The 22,007-nt window shown below is 44.7% G+C and overlaps 1 protein-coding gene across 5 annotated transcripts in view; it reads right to left on the bottom strand.

Annotated features, from left to right (window-relative positions):
* The window catches only part of LOC306775258 (semaphorin-3F-like), a 57,732-nt gene extending 37,393 nt beyond the window's left edge, over positions 1–20,339 (bottom strand). For 4 of the 5 annotated variants that reach the window (XM_079265575.1, XM_079265574.1, XM_079265577.1 and 1 more), the window contains exons 1-2: positions 19,899–20,339; positions 17,733–17,907 (exon numbers count right to left, since the gene is read on the bottom strand). In XM_079265575.1, the coding sequence (XP_079121701.1) occupies positions 17,733–17,850 (118 nt within the window). In that variant the 5' untranslated portion in view covers positions 17,851–17,907; positions 19,899–20,339. Of the gene's footprint in view, positions 1–6,665; positions 6,796–17,732; positions 17,908–19,898 lie in introns of those variants that run through there. The other variant, XM_079265578.1, reaches the window with a different exon arrangement.
* Between the last annotated feature and the right edge of the window lie 1,668 nt (positions 20,340–22,007).

The raw sequence follows: 22,007 nt of genomic DNA, 5'->3' as shown, positions 1-22,007 counted from the left end.
GGGACTTCCCTTTATCATTTCAACAACAAACTCGCACTTCACACGTCCATAATTCTTCTGGGTGTATGATAGCCTTGCTTTGACCCTAAACATTTGAAGCCTACAAAGGGACTCCCTTACACAAACCCATGAAAGGCTCACAAATCCAAAGTCATTTATAACTTCTGAGGCTGGCATGACAGCAGAATGCAGCAAGTGGGAGGGGAGGGCAGACAAGAGGAGAAGAGCAAATGAAAAGTCTAAATGTTCACTGTACGACAATTGATGACCATGGCTACTTTCACTGTTGGTCAGTGCTACGAAGATTACAGTCTGAAAGTAAGTAACGAACAACCGTAACTATGAACACAGTAGGCTGTATGATGGGTGTGCGTTCAACCTGTTAAAGTTACTATGAGGAACTTTTAACTGCTTATGAGCCAACAAGTTTCGTTTATACTTTTCAAGCTTCGCTTATACTCTGCCCCCCGCAGATGGCGCACGAGCTACGAGCACGCAAAAAGGCATTCATGCTCAAGACGCCGTTCGTTGCATTATTCTCTGAAACACCAAAGGGCGTACAAACAAAAGGGTTTGTGAAGAAGCAAGAAGAGAACTAGTGTAACCGGCAAAGCGCCACAAACCAACCGCCACAAAGCCGAGGAGGAATTTGAAATCGCTGAAAAGCCATATCTTACATTCACAGACTACTTTATGGCCGTCATAAGCCCTGTAAAGAAAAGAGTCAAGTATTAAATGCATTATAAAAAAAAGCAAAGTTGAAAATCCTGTAAACAATTTGATTTGGCTGGCAAAATATACACTAAGACCTCCAGTATCTAAAGCATTTAAAACCGAGTTGACCTTTGTAAAATTCTCCAACGTGTTGATCGTGCTTTAATCAGTGAACTATTTGTGACAGTCATGTCTGAAAACCTGCAAGACGTGCATGACCAAGTGCCGCAACAACTTGTGGAGGCTTTGTTCACGATGCGCTGGTCGTGGTTACATCATTTTCTGGCGCATTCACCTCATGCCAACGTCACTACGGCGAGTACAAACCAACTTAAAGCGACTCTGTTGCTCAGAAACACTACTGCTTTGGTCCACAGGGACCGCCAAAATCAACAAAAAAAGATGAAAGTTCCTCGTATAGTAGCCATAAATGCCGCCCAAATCACCGTCCATTTAATTAATTCTCCCATTTTCAATTCTATATTCCTTCAGGGTCACTGGAGTGGGAGGAAGAGTGGTGTCGCCCCTGCATACATTTCCTTAAAAACAACCTGTGTGTGTGTGCAGAAACTCTTAATTTGATCAAATTCCTTTGCAGCCATCCACTGGTCCCAATATGAATCCCAAAAGCCCCGGGGTCGGCACTGGGTCTACATAAAGAAAACACTTTTAGAAAAGATGAGCCAAGCACGTCTCCCCCCACAACTCCTCACCTCTGTCCCCCCCGTCTTCATCCCTCTTCCTCATCAACCCAGAGGAAACCCGTCGTGCCTGAGGTGACATCCACACATGGCAGCAGACATAAAGACAGTTTGACAGCTGTGGAAATATACTGAGCTTTTGGCAAAAATCAAAACCTCGGCCTCTGCGCCGTTTTCTGATTTTAATGACTAGTCCGTCTTTCCCCTACTTGGGTTTAAATCTGCAACAGCGGCATACACCTGACAGCCCTGACATTTGACTGACAGGCAGGATATCCTACTCTGTGACCCTGCAGCCCTCCTCTTGAGCAGTTCTGGCAGCGGGTAATGAGTTACGGGAGAGGTCGGAAGTATAGATTGCAAAGTGGCTAAAATGCAGCTTTTGTTCAGAGTGAATTCCGAGATGGTAAAGACAAGAAACCAGTGGGGAGGAGGCCTCCTGGGCCCAAAAGTTTTTTCAGCGAGAGAAACGTGTAACTGAGATAATTGCCGTTATCTCCACTTTATCCCAGTTTGATGGACCTTGAGGGCTCCTCTTTGGAGCTGAGACCTTAGTGGGTGTTCAGACCAGAAATAGCATTGTGTAAACACAAACAGAAACAGAAAAAAGTGTTGGTGGGGGCGTGTTGCTACAGGTATGGAGAAGATTAAATATGATCTAGGAAGTTCTGTCTGAGTGATGCAGCCAGGAGTTTGAAGGTTTATCAGTTGTCAAAACACTGCACAACAGTTTTAACTGCTAGTGGAATCTTATACCTTTGGAAAGTCATCCACCAAGGTAGGTGGCATTAAAATGATCCTCCTTCTTTCCTCCGTTTCATTAATTGTGATCGAGAATGGTTATCGCAGAAGGCGTGCAGAGAAGATGGCTTTGCTAGATGTGTGTTGCTGCAAAGAAGAAGTTAATCAATACTTTATGTCTACAACTCAGGTTGGAGCCCCCAACTTGTAGTTACATTTCTGAGGAAGCTGTAGGCCTTTCTATGGAGACGGCGCAGGTAGACGTGGATCGTAGCTGCGCCGTAGCCCCTCACAAACCAATCTAAATCCAACTTTAGGCTTAAGGCTTCAACCCTTAAAAGCCTATCATCAATGCTACGCTGGACAAGTTTCTACAAAACAGTAGGTTACTTTGGAACGATTTATGATTGTGTAGAAATTTTGTCTGAAGCTTGAGATTCTCCACTTTAGAAGCTGCATGTTCGTGCTTATCATCATGGTAAAATGTGGTCCTGGAGACACTAGCAGGAACTACCGCAGAGGCCGTTTTGACAGATGTGACTGTGATAGCGTTGCAAACATGTAAGATGCAGTCACAACATTTTAAAGGTTTGTAGTTGCGATCAACATGAAGGCAGAGTTTGGAGATGAATGTTGTCCGAGCAAGGGCGTCAGAAGTAGGGGGAAGGAAGTGGGGAAGGGCCATTGGCCCCCCCCAATTTACGCCCCTGGTCCAATTTGGCATTGTTTTTGTACCAAAGACCCAACACTATGGAGGGAACTGCCTCGTTCTCACACTGTTCCGCGGCCCCGCAGCAATTAACCCTCAATTTGGAATGAGACGGTTCGAGTCCATCTTGTCCCACGAGGCACCATTGATAGATTTGTTACGCTCTGCCAAACAGAACAAAACTCTGCTCCAATTTGTTAGCAGTTAATATGGCATGTTATCATTGGCCCCCATTGATGCACAGTAAACCATATGATCATTTTTCAAATCACTTTCAATAAGCAGGCTTAAAGTTAAATTGCAAACTTTAAGCCTGTAAGTGGCTTCATCCATTCATTTTATTATCAATTTGCAAAGAATTGCTCCATCTTGGACATTTTCCAAAAAACATCCATCTTTCTTGACAGTAGATCTACACTCCCTAAATCAACAGCACTTCCATCTGAGCGTTATCTCACTCTGCATTTACATCATGATGACGGTGCCCCTCTGTTTACACTATGTGAGAAAGATATGTTAACCTCATTTGGACAGGAAAACGCACCTGAAGCCCGTCTTTGGCTGCATCAACACTGCACGCCAGCCACAGCTGTGAACAAGACAGAGCCTCCCAAGATCCTCACAGGCCCTGCCATGCCCACATTATGTCTCTGAAAAAAACACATTTTAATTGACACGGCAATTAAGCGAGACAAGTCAAAACAGAGGAGAGAGTAATCTGCTTCCCCGGGCAAGATTATAGTGAGAATGTCCACTATTCGTCAGAGATGTATGGCTTGTATCTCAGCCAGAGAGAGTTCACTGCAAAGAAAATATTTGGGAATAACGTGTGATTAACTACAGTACATCACCACTGGGAACAGTGGGAGATTAATTGGTGTTCATCCCCATTGGAGGGTGCTTTGGGTTATTTTAGCCCGTTGCATCTTTTTTTCATCACCAAAACACACTACAGGTTATTCGATTTTGTTTACTTCCAAGCAGGTTTTCATTCATTTCTGTTTGAAAATATAACTAACAAGCTGGGTACTTGCTTAAACAATTACAGCAAAGACAATACTGAATAAAACCTCCAACTTCTGGACCAAATATATGCAAACACAGACTTTATTCATAACTCCCAACTATATCAACAATTAAATTGTAATAATTTTGACTAAAATCATAGCTTGCATGACATAAAACAAGTTAATGTTCGCCCCACACTGACATCGGTGGATGAAATCTAAAAAACACACCATAATTTGGATAATTGTCAGCAGTAATGTGCATGCAATTTGTAGTGAGACATGCAATATTGAAACGATCCAAAAAAGACATGCAGTATATTATCACTGTTTGTACAAACCACACTTTACTCTCCATCATATGATAATGCAGAGCTTTCACAGCCACAGTTTTCCTGACATAAAGGAGAGATAAGTCGTAAATATCGGCTCACTCCACAGCCCAGTGAGGTTAACAATGATGTATTGCCGGCAAGGACACGTTTCTTCAGATATTCATCACAATCAACATCAAGGCCTTTTTATTTCCTAACAAGCATGTGAAGGATGAAGTCTGCGCCGAGGCTGCGGCTTCAGGTTCCTCTGAAATGGAGCATTTAACAGTAGCACTTCCCTTCATAGCATTTATCTCTTCTGCTCATCCGAACATCTGATTTAATCAATGCTGTGCCAAATTAGAGAAAATAAAGACCTTATGGTACACTTAGCTCTCGTATCTTTCATCTCCTGCGGGAATGGCATTTAATCAAATGGGATTGCTTTGCTTTGAGAGCCATATTTTATGATCTTACGTGAGACACACCCACCGCTGACAAAAGTATGATCATGTCCACAGGCTTATCAACACACATTTGGTATCACATGAAAGCATTCATCTCAACAAATTAAAGAGAATTAAAAAGGAGACAAAACTTTTTGACAGGTAAACTATCAGGTGCGTCAATGATTGTCCCGGGTCATGACAGCTCTTTTCAGAGCATCCCCTCTGGTTAACGCATGAAAGTGAACGTTCTCCACATCTCAAGAGACAAACATTGCCAAGCTGCGGAAGCACGTTGCTAAGAGAGAGAGAGAGAGAGAGAGAGAGAGAGAGAGAGAGAGAGAGAGAGAGAGAGAGAGAGAGAGAGAGAGAGAGAGAGAGAGAGAGAGAGAGAGAGAGAGAGCTGGGGTACGTGTTAAACTAAGAGAGATGAACAGCCCCAGCTGTGAGAAGATTCATCGCTGCATCTATCAGCGATTCCGGTGTCTGCCAGTTATTTTAGAACTTGACACAACTTGGATCTTGGGGGAGGATTTTCTTCCTGCCATGTTTTGACAGGGTGAAAATAGCAAGCTGATATTACACAACTCAAACAGCACACCATTTAAAAAAGAACATGGCGTATGCTTCCGTGTTGGTTTAATTTCAGTGGGCTTTCTTGTACTGCTGCTCCATCAAGAAGACGCTCCTGTTTTTTCTTCCAACCATGCAAATTCTCATCATAAATATACTTCTAAGTTACGGTAGTTTTGTTTTTTCATGCAGAGTTCATCCCCTTGAAACAAAACGTCTTGCTGGTGAGAGGGCACGTGAGAGGACAACTTGCATCACAGCAGCATTGTTCCTGATGACCGCAAACAGCCGGATCTCTCACTGTCACACGCAACAAGTATCCAATTTTTAACTAAGCGCACCCAACAGGTGCAAGCCCAACAGAAGTCTTATTTCTAGTTTCTTTCGGAAACTAATCGTCAAAACCAGCTCAAATTCACTTGACTTATTTCCACATGCTCCTGCGAAGCCGATGAGTCCGAAGGTGCCTTGGAGATTAACCCGCAAACGCAAACGCATGACTGAGCTTCACCGTGGGCTGGCGGCCCCAATGGTGTCACTGAAGAGTTAATTTCACAGTGCATTCCATCCCCACAGCGTGTCATTAAAAGCGCCGCATCTCACCTATAACCACCATTTATCTCTCCACCGCTAATTAGTTACGATCAATCACCTTTACTCAATGCTGCTTCCATGTTTAAGACAACAGGAAGACCTGCTTATTCATTACTGCTCTTTTGCCAGTCTTTTAAATATTCCCTCGGGTTGGTTTCACTAGCTCGGGCCTTTATTTTATAGGAGGGAGGCCTCCATTTAAAAGCCATCCCTCACTACGAGGTCCAACACGCGACAGAGGTGGCCGCTGGGACCCCCTTGAACCCCTCTCTGGTCGCTCACTATGACGGAAAAAAGGTTAACTGGCCTAATTACGGGCCTTTAAAATAGCAAACACTCGTCACAGTTGAGTTGCATTACTGAGCTCAGTCTGACAGAGTTATGAGCAGATGAGGGGAAACACTGCAAAGGTGGCTGATGACATCAGTCATTCCCTGAGGTGGAGTTGGGAAGTTTGTTCTTGCAGCAAAGGCGGCAGGAAGACAATCGCAACGGTGACAAATGGATGGATGGCAGCCTGATTACACACCAGTGGAGCTGAACTCCAGCTAAGTGACAGAATATGGGCACGTCCAACAGTGTACAGTTACTGACGGGACTTTCTACCCTGGAAACAAACTTCTTCTACGCCTTCTGCAACTCCGTTCCTCAGCGAGCACCCTAGCTGTCTTCAATTTCCACCCTGGAAGGTAAAACATAAGCACGTCAAAACTGGGAAGGTGGTAGACAAGTGGAGGTAGAACCTGATCCACACTGCGGCCCATGAGAGAGACTTTGGATGTATTCAGAGCTTGGAGGGAAAGACGTAGGAGTGAAATCCAAGCCTCCATCTCTTCCTCTCTCTGTCCCCCTTTTCTCGGTCTCACCCTTCGTCTGTCAGAGCGGTTCATCTTGGATTCCGGACCCGTTTGTCTTCTCGGAGAAAGGAAATGCAAAGTAGGCTGCTCCGAAACTCTGGGAAACGCCACAGGACATCCTCGGGGGACGAAATTAAATACCTCCACTAAGATCCACACAGTAAAGTGGCAATAAAGTATTCATTAACCCCCCCGCCATTGAAGGCTTGAGCAGGAAAACAAGCAACTGAGTTAATAAGTCAAACACAGACTTAGCGCACTCATCTCAGCTGAAGATTTACAAAACAATGAGAGGAGCTCAAGAGCGTGTACGTCCTTGCTGAGACAAGCAGGGAGAATCAAAGACGGTGGGGGGGGGGTGAGTCATTGAACAAAGTAAGCAACATTTGGGCATTACCAAACTGTTTCACGAACAGTACCCCTAATACTCGTAATCCTTGTGCTTTCACATTGCAACACATGGCCCACTACTGGTTTGGCAGCATGCCGGGCTGGAGCGGAGGATGTAAACATTCTCTTCTTGACTTTCATTTTCCCTCCAATACGAGGACCTCATTTTTCACCTCCATTCTGGGCCTCTGTCCTTCCTTTATAGCTCCACAGTGGTGCTCCTTGGACCTGGACTGAGAAATCTATAGGCAGCACAGAGAAAGGCCTGCGGGACGCTGGCCGGCGCATTCATTCTCAAAAAAAGGCCTAATGCCAGTTTGACGCCCACCCCCAGGTCTCCCAGAATGCGTATGAACTTCTGTGAATAAGAGGCAAACCTACACAAAAACCCCTGCGGCTAAAGGACCTTCACAGGGGGAAGAGTGTGTGGGCGACGCCAAACAACAACAACAACAAGGAGAGTTACATGCCAGGGTTCCTCTTTTCCACTCCACCAATCAAGAGGCGGCGCTGTCGCCGTCGCAGGAGGGGGCCTGAAAGGATGGGCCGCTGACAAAAAAATGCCTGTCGGGGGGTCACCGCTGGCCCTGGCCCGGCCTCAATGGATGTAAATGAGAGTCCATCCCCACACATTGCAATAAACACCTACTCCACCAACAGGCAGCTGATTTGGAAATCTCCAAATCAGCATTTCAAAACCACGCCACTACAAAGGCATCAAAGTGCATGCATTGTGACATGCCTGAGTGCCCTCCCCCCCCTTACAAAAGTGGAATAGTATATGACCTCATCACTGACGAGATGAGGAGGTGGGAACACATTTGTCCCCGCACAAATGTGCTGAAAGGATTGGAATCGGAGGGTTGTGTGAAATGCTGACTGCAATTTACTCTCATCACGCTTCAGTGAACTCTGAAACAATGGTCAGTGGAGCCTGTAAACTTAAACAGGAAACTACTTCTCCTCTGACTTTCTAACAAAACATATGGCTTGATATTGAGTACATATTGGTGAAAACTACTGAGGTTCTGAAGTTTTCTGAACTCGTAACATAAAGCCAAACTACACCAGGTCTGGCTCTGATCAGTCTCTGTTTTAGATTTTAAATCAGATATGTAACCTGAGCCCTCATCGATGCAGCAAACTGCACCGATTACCTACTGATTAACCCGACATATCACACACGCAGAACACGCATGGCGTCTCTTCTTACACATTCATTCATTCATATCTGTTTCAATACTCACTAAATCCACTTGTCACCATCATTCATGCATTATATGTATCATTTTGTCAAAAGAGTTGTCCATACTGAGCGAGTGACCATCGCCTGCCGAGGTGATATTTGTCTGAAAGTTCACCAAAGTTGATCTCTGCACGACTCTGAATGGAAAGATGCGAATTTGCTTCGCCAAAGAGAGCAAAATGTTATTTTCGCCCCCTGCACTCGCATAGAATAGAAGTAAATGGGAGGGGGATATAAGTTTTGCATGCGACTGCACCTTTTAAGGTTTTTTTTGTGATATAAAGCGAGGCTCAAAAAGGACAGAGGGTGTCTGTGCGCTGTAAAGATTTGTGATGTTGGGCTATAAATAAAATTGACTTGACTTGAATGTGTAACGATTGGCACGACACAATGTTACCTTAACTTCTGTAGTCAGTAGTTCTTTCATAAAACAAAGATTTAGTGCAAGTCAACTGTAAATAACTTTTTAACTTTAACTATAATACTTTTTGGTTGCCTTAAAATCTTGTGACACTGATCCAAACACATGCTTCTTACTTTTTTAGCCCAACTAATTCTGATGGGATGGAATTTACACTGAACCATTTTGTACACTAAATCATCCCCATTGGACACATTTTTTTCAAGTGAAGAAAATGTTCAAATGTTGGCAACTGGAAACAAACAACTTGCGTCTACGTTTTTGCAGGGTGAATGCACAGTCTGAATGCGTATGTGCAATATGTCTGCAGAGCAAACATTCAGCAGTGCTTGCAAAATGCAATGCCTTTCATTTGTGTGTGATCTGCCAATGACACGCAGTTTATTTTCCACCTAATTCTGAGGTTACGGTACAGTGCACCGTCTCAGTCACGGTGTATTTACTGTAGCCCTCAAAGAAGAGAGGTCACATCAGAGGGCCAGAGTCTTTGACGCAGCGAGACGCATCTGAAACTCAATCCCCACTGACAGAGGGTGAGAAATTATGTTGAGGTTGTAGATCAGAGGGGAGGGCAGCGGCCTTGACCTCTTCAGTCAGACTCGTGGCCCCCCCACTTGACCTTTCTGAAAAGCCCCCATATACTTAACGTCTTCAGGGATCCACACGTGAATGGAGATGCACTTTAAGCACTTGCACTCTTATATTAGTTAGGAAGAACATACATTAAAGGCCAACTTGCCTATATACAACATTGCAATTTGACAACAGATTGTCAATTTACGAAAAAAGTGAGATACATGACAATCGGATCTAAGGACACAGTAAGAATGTCTTTCGAGAGCAACTAATGTGAGCAAAACCGTCGATGTGATTCAGAGAACCTACAACCGCTGAAAGGGAGTGACTCTGCATGTTCAGATCAGAGCGCTAGAGCCATTTGGGAGCCGGAAGGTAGGAACGAGAGTGAACAAGTGATGACTTGGCTTTTCGTAGCAAAGAGCGAACCGGGCGTCTTCTTGTACCTTATGTGGAGCAGGGAGGGGGCGGTGTGTTGAGTAGAAGTACGAGAGTGCATATCCTTTCAAAGACTGGTATGCCAGCTCTGGGCTTTGAATATGATACGAGCAAGCTACGAACAGCCAGTGGAGCCAGTGAAGCCAGTAGAGGGAGGTGATACTGGGAGAATTTGCAGAGGTGAAAGACAAGGCAGTTTGACCAGTTCTGGAGGAGTTGTACAGTAGGGAGTACTTTGACGGGGGGGCAGCAAGAGAACTGCCGAAGCCCGGAAGGAAGATGACTAAAACTTGAATACCATTCACATTTTCATGCACCAAATTGCATTAAAGGCATTTCCTTTTCTGATGTAAGACAATACAAGTTATCTTTGAGTAGCTAAATGGTGGAGAATGGGGCACAAATCACCCCTGCAAGAAGACAAAGAAGTCGATCACATTCTAAAGCATAAACCTTTTATGAAACTTGGGTGCAGGTGTGAGCTGGATCCACAAAAGTGTTTAATCCACCTGGACCATTATTGTACCCGACACCTTAATCTGCCACAAGGGAAACACTAGCGCTAAGAATATACAGTGTTCAGGCCCAGCGGCACTGCAGAGATAAAGCCAGTCTGAGTCCTCAACCTGTTTATCCAGTCCCCACTAATGCCCTGTTTTCACAGGTGAGAAAAGGCACCAAATCCCACAGGAAGTCTTAATTATGCCACCTAGAAAAAAGAAACCAACCTTGAAGCGTGGCAGGTGTGCTAGATACCAAGTCGCAGGCTCAGATTGAGCAATATGTCGAGCCTGAGAACGCTGCATCGTTACGTGTTAACAGTTTCCTGAACAAAGGGGTGGTCTAATAACAAAAGATGGCGAGTGACAGCCTTCTCCACATCACTGAAAAGATTCATTGAGTTCAATCGCATGTGAGAGGGCTCCCATGACATGGTCTCCAGCTACCATAGCACAAAAATAGCCAAGTACTGTCGTCTTCGTTGGGTTTGACCATGTGGAATCTTTTACAGCTCCAACATGTTATAAGATATACTAGACGGACATAATTGCGTCAGCTCTGCTCTACTTGTAATTGTTCTGTAGCTTTGGCCATTTCATGTAAAGCTGGTAAAAAAAATGAAATAAATAAAAACACACATTGGAGATGTTGCATCGGTGGGGAGAAAGTGATTCACGGTATCTGGACAATTTGGCTGGTATTTTCCGGTCCGGTGAAGGGGGGGGGGGGGGGGGGGCAACAGATGCAACAACATGCCTGTGAAAGACAAGACGAACAGACAACACTGGGTCCTCAGTCTTTTCGAGAGACGATCTTGGTTTCACCGCGGAGGCCAGACACTGACAGAGCCCGTAACCCGACGCAGGAGGCTGTTCCACAGGTGAAACCCTGACCAAAGAGGGGAACACCCCGCTCTCAACACAACATATCCCTCTTTCTGCAGACGCTAAAAGAGAGCAGGCCTTCCACGCAAGGAATCCCAAACAACCCGGGCCCCCATGCATTTACTGCCGTTCCCGTGCCACGGGGAAGAGAAATGAGCAGAAGAGGGAAGACAAACAGAACCGCGGCAGGAAACCGAGCATCCAAAGATGAGTCGCTATATTTGGACGGCACTTTGTCACCTTCAGTTTCCCTTTGCCCACAATAATCCCCCGGAGGTGTATATGAGCCTTGTTACCTGCTAACACATACAATACATCCAGCACCAATTGGCCGGATGTTGGAGAATTAGGACACAAGCAGTGCTACTATTTCCTTTTTTAATCAAACATTAGGACCACCCAAACCGCCTGCGATACTTTTTACGACCTCACCACCATATGGCCTGAGAATCAGGTTGAGCGAGGTGCCAATGTGGCCCTATTCTATAACACTCGAGCACAATGACTCGATTCATCGCCCGTCATAAAGAAAGGGTTGTGTGTGTGTGCGTTTAACAACCATGGGAAGGAGAGAATAAAACAGATATTCCATCAGCGCCGGGTGGGAGGCGCAGACAGCACTGATGGTTGGCGGACACAGCAATGAGATGACACTGTGACCGCGACTTTCTTTTGCAGAAGGGAAGCTGGCAGCATCAGCAACGGACACGAGATTACTGCTGGATCCAGGGGCAATGTGCTGAAAGGTACCAACAGGCTCGTCTTTTTTGAGGAATATCACACGTCCGTCCCACACATACACCTGACAGGGAGAGAGGGGTGAGAATAGGCGCAGTACTGCCTTCTATAATATCGATGGACATGGATGACAGATTAGGACACTGTAGGGTGAATTGCGAAGCTTTATGGAGACGAATTTGTGCCCCATTTAAATGCAAATACTTTGTATTATTGCTGCGTTGAGAACATGTTCAAATGAAACGCAAAACTTTGATGTGGATCAATTGCTATGCCGCCTAGCATAGAGTGGAGGTTTCTTTAAAAGCAATAAATGCAATGAGTTTGTTTCAGAACTGTATGAAGCTCACATTGAAATAACATCCACATAGAGATGTTTATTCAATTCCAGTGGTGCCGTGCTTTAATACCAAAGTGCACTGTCGCCTTTTTTTCTCTCCAGTTGTCATCTTCTTTGTATTCTAAATGGAAACAATGTACCAATTGGTCCGGAAATAAAATGCAATCATGGTCTCATCAGTCATCTGCCCAATAGGGGACATTGATGTAAAAGCGGCTCACAGGCAGATAGCTAATCGATCCCTGATTCCTGACCTGTCAACCTGAAACCATTGGACATATCGACATTTAATAATAATGTAGATATTTAACCTTTTACCTCTGACTAGATAATCATCCATGCCCCGAGTTTGGACGAGGACCGCGGCCCTGTTAACGATCACATATCATTTTAGCACAACAGTTGCATGATTTTGATTAAAATGCAATGAAGAGCACCTTGAAAGTTTGAGATATACAGCTATGCGTTCAGAACCTAGCTTTGTCAAAGAGATAAATGCATGTCAAAATTTCGGACATTACATTGATCCACAGTGATCCACAGTTAAATGTGCCACACATTCCTCTCCATATAGTTTGGGGAGGTGCTATTGGGTTCTCCCAGACACAAACAAACACGCACACGTTAGGTAGAAGGGATCACAATTCTTAATTAAGTCACGTGCACTACATTGAAGGATTAACACTGATCCTGGAACTCAGACTAGACCTAACACCACAGCCTCCGTTTTGCGTCACTGTCATATTTCAAATGTTATACACATTTACGGATGGCTTCGAGCCAACCGGAGCCGACTAATATAGTGACACTCCTGAAAGCTGGATCACAGCAGAGTGCACGCCGTCACCACCCTGCCGACTGTGTTCAATGGTTAACCACGGTGCTGCAAATGACTGCTGTGTGTCCCTGCTGAGGGAGAGGAGAGTTTTACACGAAATATAACCTGGCTCAGCTGCTGTGGAGGGAAGCTGAGGTCTGGGACCAGGCCAAAGTAACAGTGGTTTTCAATGCTTTGTCAGTCATTACTTTGCTGCCGCGGGGATATATGGACTCAGACCTCACCAACAGTAATTAGAGATCACAGTCGAACATCAGCGGCGGTGCCAGGCTACTGGGGCAGTGGTTTCGCGGCTTCTGCTAATGTTTCACCAACGCTGCGATATTAAAGTTAGGGCGAAGGTGTGCCAGTATGTTTGAGGTCTCCTGCGAATTAGATGGCGGCTAAACAGGAAGTTATCTGTGATGATCACGTTGCATTCAACTTCATAACCACATTATAGTTGCTCAGACACACAGTCAATATCGAGTAAACACTCGACTCCAACCTGGGAAAATGCAAGCTGTCATAGCCAATCAGGTCAGCGCTGATAACAGCGTAAGAGACCTCTGACCTCTGACCACCAATGTGTACCTCTGGAACGCACAGAAGAAAGTGGCCACTGGAGTGCATTGTATCAACGGCAGCAATAACGGCTTAAACATTTACTAGCATAAGTGACAGGGCGGCAGTGATGGGGCAAGCCCAGAGATGAACTGACAGCAAACTGTTGACTCATCAAAACAACTACCTCACTTTTAAGCTGCTTTTTAGCACAAGTTTTCAAATTGAATCCTCATCTGTTGTTATTCCTGCTCATTAAAATAAAAAAATAACTACATAACATAACTACATAACTACTGCATAACAAGGGCCAACACATACCAGAATGCCAAGCATTTAACCCCAAAGGAGAGTCTCTGACCCTCTACGCTGCCACCCACTCACACAAACGCACACGCCCACCCGCACCCACCCGATATAGACTAAACACTTTGCTGAGGAGTAAAAATAGGAGACTGCTGTTAGCCCTCCACGGGAGGGCGTGCAGATGAGAAATATCTGGAATAATGATGGGCCAGAGATGCTTCCTTTCACCGCCGCCTGCCCCGGCGGCGGTCGGTGAGCTCGTATGTTATTGTGGCAAAGTTGAGCCACACTCTGGTGTCGTCCGTGTGGATTTGGCCTCGTACGTAGTGGGGAGGAGGGCAGCGAGCGAGCTGTAAATCCTTATGATGTTGTGGCATTTAAAGGAGTCTTCCTTTGTACTGACGAAGCATAATTCCATTTGCTGTAGTTGTCAAAGCAGCCGTTTCAAATGTCATGAACACCAAGTGAGTAAAAGGCGAAAGGGGCAGTGTGTTAATCCTCACACGGCCTTCGTGGCAAAAGACACGGCTCCGCCCTCAGCAGTAGATTACGCCTGCGTGGCTTTTCAAATTTACAGTGGTGGAGATTCTTGACCCTGTGCCTCTGTTTATTCTGAACCAATGTTTACCTGCTGTCTGTTTATCTGAGCAGGCTGAGAAAAGCCCCTCTTTAAAGAGCTCCAACATGTCACCAGAGGCTTCCAGTTGCAGGTTGGCTCTTCCATGTAAACAATTGCATATGAAGCTTGGGCAGCGCCTTGATTCGATTTTGAATGAGCTGTAGTAAAATGATGTTTTTTTGTGAGTGAATTAAGTCGTGGCAGCCCAGATGAGGCAGAGGTTTATGTGTGGTATGGCGCCTGAAATAGCAGAGCCATAAGCATGGATTTAGATTGGGATCTTCGTAATGCATGAACTCAAATATGTCAAGGAGGGGATGTGGGCCAACAGCAGCAACGTTGCACTCTTTGCGAAACTCTGCGTGGCAAAACGTCCCCCGAGGGTGTTTTGTCCGTTCAGAAACTGTACCTCACAGTGTGACACAACAGCAGGAATCTAAAATACAACGACCCTGCACATATAAATCACTCGACCTCTTAACGGATTTACGCCACAAAGGCACTTGCATGACTTAGGAGTCTCACGGAGAGACGATGCTCTCACACAACCCTTTCACATGTTAATTCTGTATTTCACTTCACTGATGGACAGCTTTGAAACATGGGCTGGTTTGGCGGCACTGCGTTTGAACGGCTTTACTTTAACTTCCCTCCTGTACACAAAGAACAATCAAGCTCACTTATGTCAACACTTAAATGGCTCAAGAGAACTTACAGAAATTATTAAAAACAAAAAAAAAGCCTCCGCAACGACTAGTTCATTAATCCATGAGTCAAAGACGTTAAAGTATTTTGACCGTTGAATAACCATTTTAGGATTTTATCAAGCAAAACGTCCAAACAATGCTTTAAAGTTAGTTTTTTGAACTGTTGGTTGAATAAAAGAAGCAGTCTGAATACATCGCCTTGATCTGTGGGACATTCTAAACAGACATCTTTCACGATTTTCTGACTTTTCAAGAAAAGAATTAGCCATTGGCACATTAATCTATATTTAAATGAATATTTAGTTGCAGCCCTACATTCAACAGATTCAAGAAGAAGAAAGAGTTGTGATGGACTTTGGGTGTGTGTTGACACAGATTCCCAGCAGTTCCAGCTCGACCATTTGATACGACTCCTGTCTTGGGGGGGGGGTTTGCTGGCGACAGCAGTCTTGTCTCAACTAACCTTAAAATATCAACTCGTTATCTACGGCGGATTTGCTTTGCTCCCTCTCCTCATTCTATCAACCACTCAGTTCTCATTTGACATTGGTAATCAATGTCAGATGAGACATTGATTACCAATATCATGCGTCTGCTGTCGGAGCGGAGGCAGACTTCTTTCTTTTTTGCAAAGTCAGCTTACTAGAAAACATGATAAGCCTGAACAAAGTCTACTTCCACGGTTTATCCCTCAGACGTTACGAACTCTAATCTTATTGAAATGTGTACAGGTATTTGCCCCTCATATCATTTGAATACTTTGACTCAATTCCACAGAAAGGTGGTGTTCTCCCCGTCATAAAAGCTGTGCACGCCGCATGAAGCCAAGCAAAGCAATTAGGTCCCATGATTTACTCTACCTGCTTTAATAGGGAAGTGAGGGCCTCCCAGATGGAGGTCATGGCCCTGAACCTCGCTCCTCAGCTACCGAGTTAATCAGTTTGGAGCATGTGTTGAGCCCGACGCTGGGAGAAACACGCGGCTTTACGGCTGCAATTGAACTTTTTCTTCACAGCATGACTCACTGCCATAACGATCCATAATAACAAACAGGGGACTGATAATTAACGCATTCTTTTCCTCATTATAAAAAAACCTGCATTTATCTGTCCACGCTCGTCGTCGCAACTGTGTTCCGCTGAAGTTGCTGCTCGGAGGCAATCTGCAATCCCAAACAGCTCAAGCAAAAACTTAACACATCATGGTGCATCAGGGGAAGTGCAGCCGGCTCGCCAAGGTAAGGACCACATGGGCCTCTCAAAAAGCAATTAAGGGAGAGAGAGTCATAATATTGAATGGAGAAGGGGGGTGCATTCCTCTGAGAGAGGCAGCAGCAGTAGACTGTGAAATTCATATTGACTGGAGAGGCAAACACACACACACACACACACACACAGGTAAGCAGGAGAGCCGAGCTCTTTTTTTCCCCACTTTGCTTGTCAGCCAAAGAACAGCGGCAAAAAAACAACGCACAGCTCTCTGAACACAACACAGCGTTTGTGTAGAGAGGACTGACGAAAACGATATTTGGAAAATAAAAAAAAAATCTAAAAACTGCTGAGCTCTGGATGTGCGTTCACTGATGTGGTAAATCCCACTTGATTAAAGCAAGAAAACGCATTGGACAATGAACTGTGCCAGTCCACTTAATTAAGTCAACTTGCACTAGGGAGCGCTGGGAAATGGAAAGCAAAGCAAACAGGGGCGCTGCTGCTCGCTCGCCCGCCCGCCTTCGCCTTCTCTCTGGCTGCTAATCAAAAGGCTTGATCTCCGAGCAGGACAGGCCTCGGGGACGTCGTTCTGCTTGGCTGATCCTGGCAATTTGCTCTTGATAATACCTTCCTCTCACTCCCCCCCCCCCCCCCCACCCCCTGGAACCCCGGCAACCCATCTCACCCAATCTGTGCGGCTATTGGAACGCACAAACACAACCCACTAAAGCTCACGTCTGCCTTCACCAGGGGGAATAATCACATAATGGTCCACAGAGTTATTACATGCTCTTTATTTTCCCGTCTCCCTCTGCGGCTCCAATTTAGGGATTCCACACTAAAGATAATTGAAGATAAAGACGCCGCTTTTGATCGACAAAAACAATAATCATGTATATTGTTTCAAGTGGAGTGCGAACAAGAAGCGCACGATATCTTCAATATGGGCATCTGCTCAGCCGCTGCTTGTGTTTTTTAATTGTTTGTACAATATCAGCCAGTGGAAAGCATCTGGTGGTTATTACAACGCCTGGAGGTCTGAGGAAGGGGCAGCAAATAAGAATTGCATGATTTGTTTGCGGGTCTGCTGCACGGTGTAACGCGAGAGTCTGGGGATGCTGCGAGTTCCTCCTCTTGCAAAAAAACCTCAGCATTTACCAAAGCCACAACCGCTCCGTTTACTGTCAAGTCATCAGCCACACAATGAGCCAACACACAGGAGAGTTCAGAAAACCGGCACAGAATTAGAAGAGTCGGAGCACCAGCAACGAGAGGCAGGTGGGAATAAAAGAGTGGAGGATGAGGTTCAGGTTCCTACCTTTGAAGGAGATGAAGACGCGGGGTGCGGCCAAAGGGTCATTGCTCAATGGGTTCCCGAGAGCCAGGCCGGACAGTGCCAGGAGGGCGTGGAGCGTCCACAGACCGTCCAGCTGCATGGTCGACCAACCTCCAGCGGCACACCAAGAGCGTTTTATGTTTTCTTTTTTAAATCTCTGCAGGGACAAAAACAAACACGTGAGAAGAGAAGATGCGTTCTCAACCTTAAGCTGCAAAAAAAACAACAATCTGCCACAATAAGTCTTTAATTCGTTTATGTGACGTGTCAAATAAATGGCTCCCAGGGGCCCCATGATCCCTGTGAGTTTTGGCGATGCAGCGCTGAGGTGTGGGGATTACAGCCAGATCTCTGGGAGCTTCACAACAAAACTAATGGAGACGGGCCAAGCTTTAAGAGATGTGTGCGCACTTCCATTTGGGAAGAATTATGCTTGTTGTTTTTTTCGGAGTGTGTGTGTGACAAACTGATGGAAAGACGCTGACTCTAGTAAGAGAAGCCTTTCTTCTTCTGCTCCTCTCCACGCACCCAAAACACATTCCTACGTCATGACACCATACGTGTGTGTGTGTGCTGCTCTGTAATTACAGCTTCACCTAACAGCGAGTTGTAGACCACGACCTCATGCTTACTAGAGAAAGAGAAACAGTTGTGATTGGTGCAATCTAAAATAAAATATTAACTTCTTGCTAAAAGGGGTTTACAAACGATGACGGGCTGAAACGCTCACTGGAACAGTTTAACAAGTCTTCCAAACAATGCAGCGGTGGTCATCAATGAAGTCCCCAGTTAATGAATGATAGACACCAGGGAGCAACCACAATGATCCACAATGATCCACACATCTGTCACAAATCATCAGAAAAGACTTGTCTAACAGGCCACCTCTGGCCCTTGGCCATCCTCCATCAAATCCACTCTTGGTCCATTTAATCATCTCTACCATGTTGCCACTTGTCTGCATGTTGAACTGTTTTTTTTTTATACCACACTCTATTCCCCAAACAGCAACCTGACCTCACTGATTGGACACGAAGTTCTTCTCCGCATGTTTCGACAACAAACACTGGACATTTAGAAACGGGTCTCCATCTCAAACGCACCTTTTCGGAGACGTCCGCAGAGCCAAAGGGTCCTCAGACCGGCCGGCTGAGGAGGATTTATGAGCGAAGCCCAGCTGTTTAAACCTAGTTGTTTACTGACAATTTGTTAACCATCCAGCTGTTTATTCTGAGACAGAGGCCAAGTACTTCACACACGCAGATGAAATCAAACACTGGCACTGCTCGCAAAATGTCCCAGATGAGACTGAGAGACACAGAGTCCCCTCACTTTAAACATATCTCAAGTAATTGTGAGTCGTGAAAATAAATTACATTTTGCAAAAAAAGGGCGGTTTATGGAGAATCATTTAAATCCGTCACACTTGTCCAAACTGCTTCATACCTACACAAGATTTCCCACCCTCCACTGATGCTCTCAAGTTATTAACCGTCACATGTTGGGCAAATCTAAAGCAACTATTGAACTTCTAGTGAAAGGCAAAAGCTAATAACCGCAAGTCAGGTGGGTGGCAACATAACCCTCTCCTGAATCCTGCTGGTTTATACAGAGGACAATAAATACCAACAGATCATTCATCATATTTCACAACAAAAGGACTAGAAAACCTCCTCCCCCAGAATGAATTCAGAAAAAAAAGACAATGAAAACAACATCAAGCTGTGTTTATATATTCCCATCACATTGTTCTTCAGCAGTGAAGAGAAAATGCGAGAAATAGGTTCAATGTTGCTGTATGATAGAGACTGTAATCTGTGTGTGACAGACTGCCAGCCTTGGCCACACATGGACGACAGAACTGTAAACAGTCTGGTGTGGTATTAGAGCGCACGGTAAACTGAAAAGACAGTAATAATGATGCATGTAAGGCTTTGATCTGGTATAAATTATAATTATGATTAGCCATTTCTGTTTAAATGTTTAAAGGCGAAAACAGTCGTTGGAACATGCTGCAAATAATACAATAAGAAATACCAAATAAAGAAGCGTGCAGCTGCAGACAGGTAAGCTTTTTTTAAAGCATCAATAATAAAGCAGGCTAAATAGAAAATAATACGCAAAACGCAACAGCACAATCAGGCTTACCTTGTTGTTACAGCTTTCCGAATACAACTTCAGATCCAACCTTGCAAGTCATTGAACAAAACCAATTCCAACAGATCGGTCACTTTCGTCTCCAAGTTGAAATCAATAATAACAATAGAAAATCCCGGTGCTGCTGCTGCTGCTGCTGCTGCTGCCGGTGGACAGTCCCTGCTCAGGAGGGCGGGCTGTACCTGTGCACACTGCGTGGCCCCGGAGTTTGTCAGAGCACAAATAAGAGAATCAAAAAAGAAAATGAAAAAAAGACAGCGAAAATGCTTCTCGAGTACAATCTTGCGCGAGACCGCGAGGCGAGGAGATATCGTCGTCACACGAGCACAATCAACATCTCGTGGGGGGGGGGGGGTGGAAATAAATAAATAAAAGCAGTTGAAAACAAAGTCCCCGCGGTGTAGAGAGGTCCAGGCACGCAGCGTGTGCTCCTCTGGAAAGTTGCGCGCTCCTGACTGTGAGGAGGCGCTAGCAGGTGGATGCAGAGGCCCGTTTGCCTTAAACACACCCACAGGGCGGGCAGCGCGAGCCGAGCCGCCCATCAGCCCATCAGCCAGCCGGGAGGAGACGTGATTTACTGGCGTGTTCTACCGCTGTTGTGCTGTCACAGGAGGGAGAGGCAGAGAGGGAACGAATGGACCATCCGCATTCTACTGTGCACTAGATGATGTTTATTGTTACATTAACGTGCAAAAAGTTGCAAAATTGTAGAACCACTTTCTAGTAGGGCGACCTTTATGTGCTGATAAGGTGTTAATAATTGGATCAGAATTAATGGTTAATAATTTATTATCTTTATATATTAGTTGCAGTAACAAGGAAAATGTTTAGGTTGCCAAGTTGTGAAAAAAAACATTGGTAATTGGCAATAATGCGGATAATAATGCAGATCCATGTTTGTCATCTTTTCTCACATGATCCACAGAGCCTGCAGTTATAAATGTAATAGATAATTAATAAATCATTTTAATCATTCTGTATTCAGTTGATGGCAGCCTGCTGCCCTTTTTCTGAAATAAGTATCATGCTCCAACCGATTAAAGGAAATTTCCACAACCTGGCAGCCGGCTTATTCGTGACTTATAACTGATGTGTGAATTATTGACAAAACATTATTACATACAGTGGTAATTCAAATAAAAAATGTTTGTCACATGTAACCAATATGAGCACATTTTTAAAGCCAATCATCAGATGCAGGTTGTTTACGAGGTTTACTGAGCGGATGCAGTAGTTTTACAACATGACATTCAAACCTGCATTTCCAGATTTCTGGGCTACGGACACAAGTTGCAAACGCCTCAACAAATTGATTTAGAGTCTTTCTGACCCTGATGTTACCCGAAACACTTTGTGGGGATGTTTGGGTTCACCTAATATTATGAGGATGACGTTACATAATCCCTTTCCCAAATGAAAAAAAAAGAAAGTGTGACTGGTTTCAGGCACTGATCCTTTTTAAATCTGATAATGATGACATTTTGGGCCGAGCTGAAAGACGCTGAAACACCTGAGGGGATAATTCTCTGAGGTTTGTCAACACGAGCCCATTCAAATTACACTTTGTCATTTGATCAATTGTGATCCAAAAACATGTTGATTATAGCAGATTTAATGAGCTGAATGGTGTTCAGCTACAGAATCAATGAGAAGCTCCATATATCGCATAACACCACCAGTCGTAAACTGTTTCGGGAAAAAGGAAGAGAAGCATAGTTTTTATATTTAATATTAATAATTATATTGATTGGATTCAAAGTCGTAAGAGAAAAAACAGCTGCTGTGTGAATGTATAGACAGGTCTCCAATCCCTTCTCCAGCTGCTATAGTACTATAGTTCTGTTATTCAAAGGGGGCGTTTGCTTGCTTTGAATCAGTCGCCTGTATTTCCATTTTCCATCGCTGTGACAACCAGCGAGCTACCATCTGCCACCCACACATGAGGTGTGGAGGGAAGACGTTCAGCAGGATTTGGCTTAAAGGGATGCCTGCATGTGTCCTTTTTCTCTCAATCAACAAGTGAGAGGTTTTAAAATAAACCCTTTTTTTCACACGTTCACTTTTACCTACCTGAGTTATACTTTCCAAAGTGTGTACAAT

This window comes from Melanostigma gelatinosum, assembly GCF_949748355.1.
Source record: "Melanostigma gelatinosum genome assembly, chromosome: 3".
Classification (NCBI taxonomy): Eukaryota; Metazoa; Chordata; class Actinopteri; order Perciformes; family Zoarcidae; genus Melanostigma; species Melanostigma gelatinosum.
The sequence above is the reverse complement of the archived record's forward strand: the minus strand, read 5'-3'. Positions and strand labels throughout refer to the sequence as shown.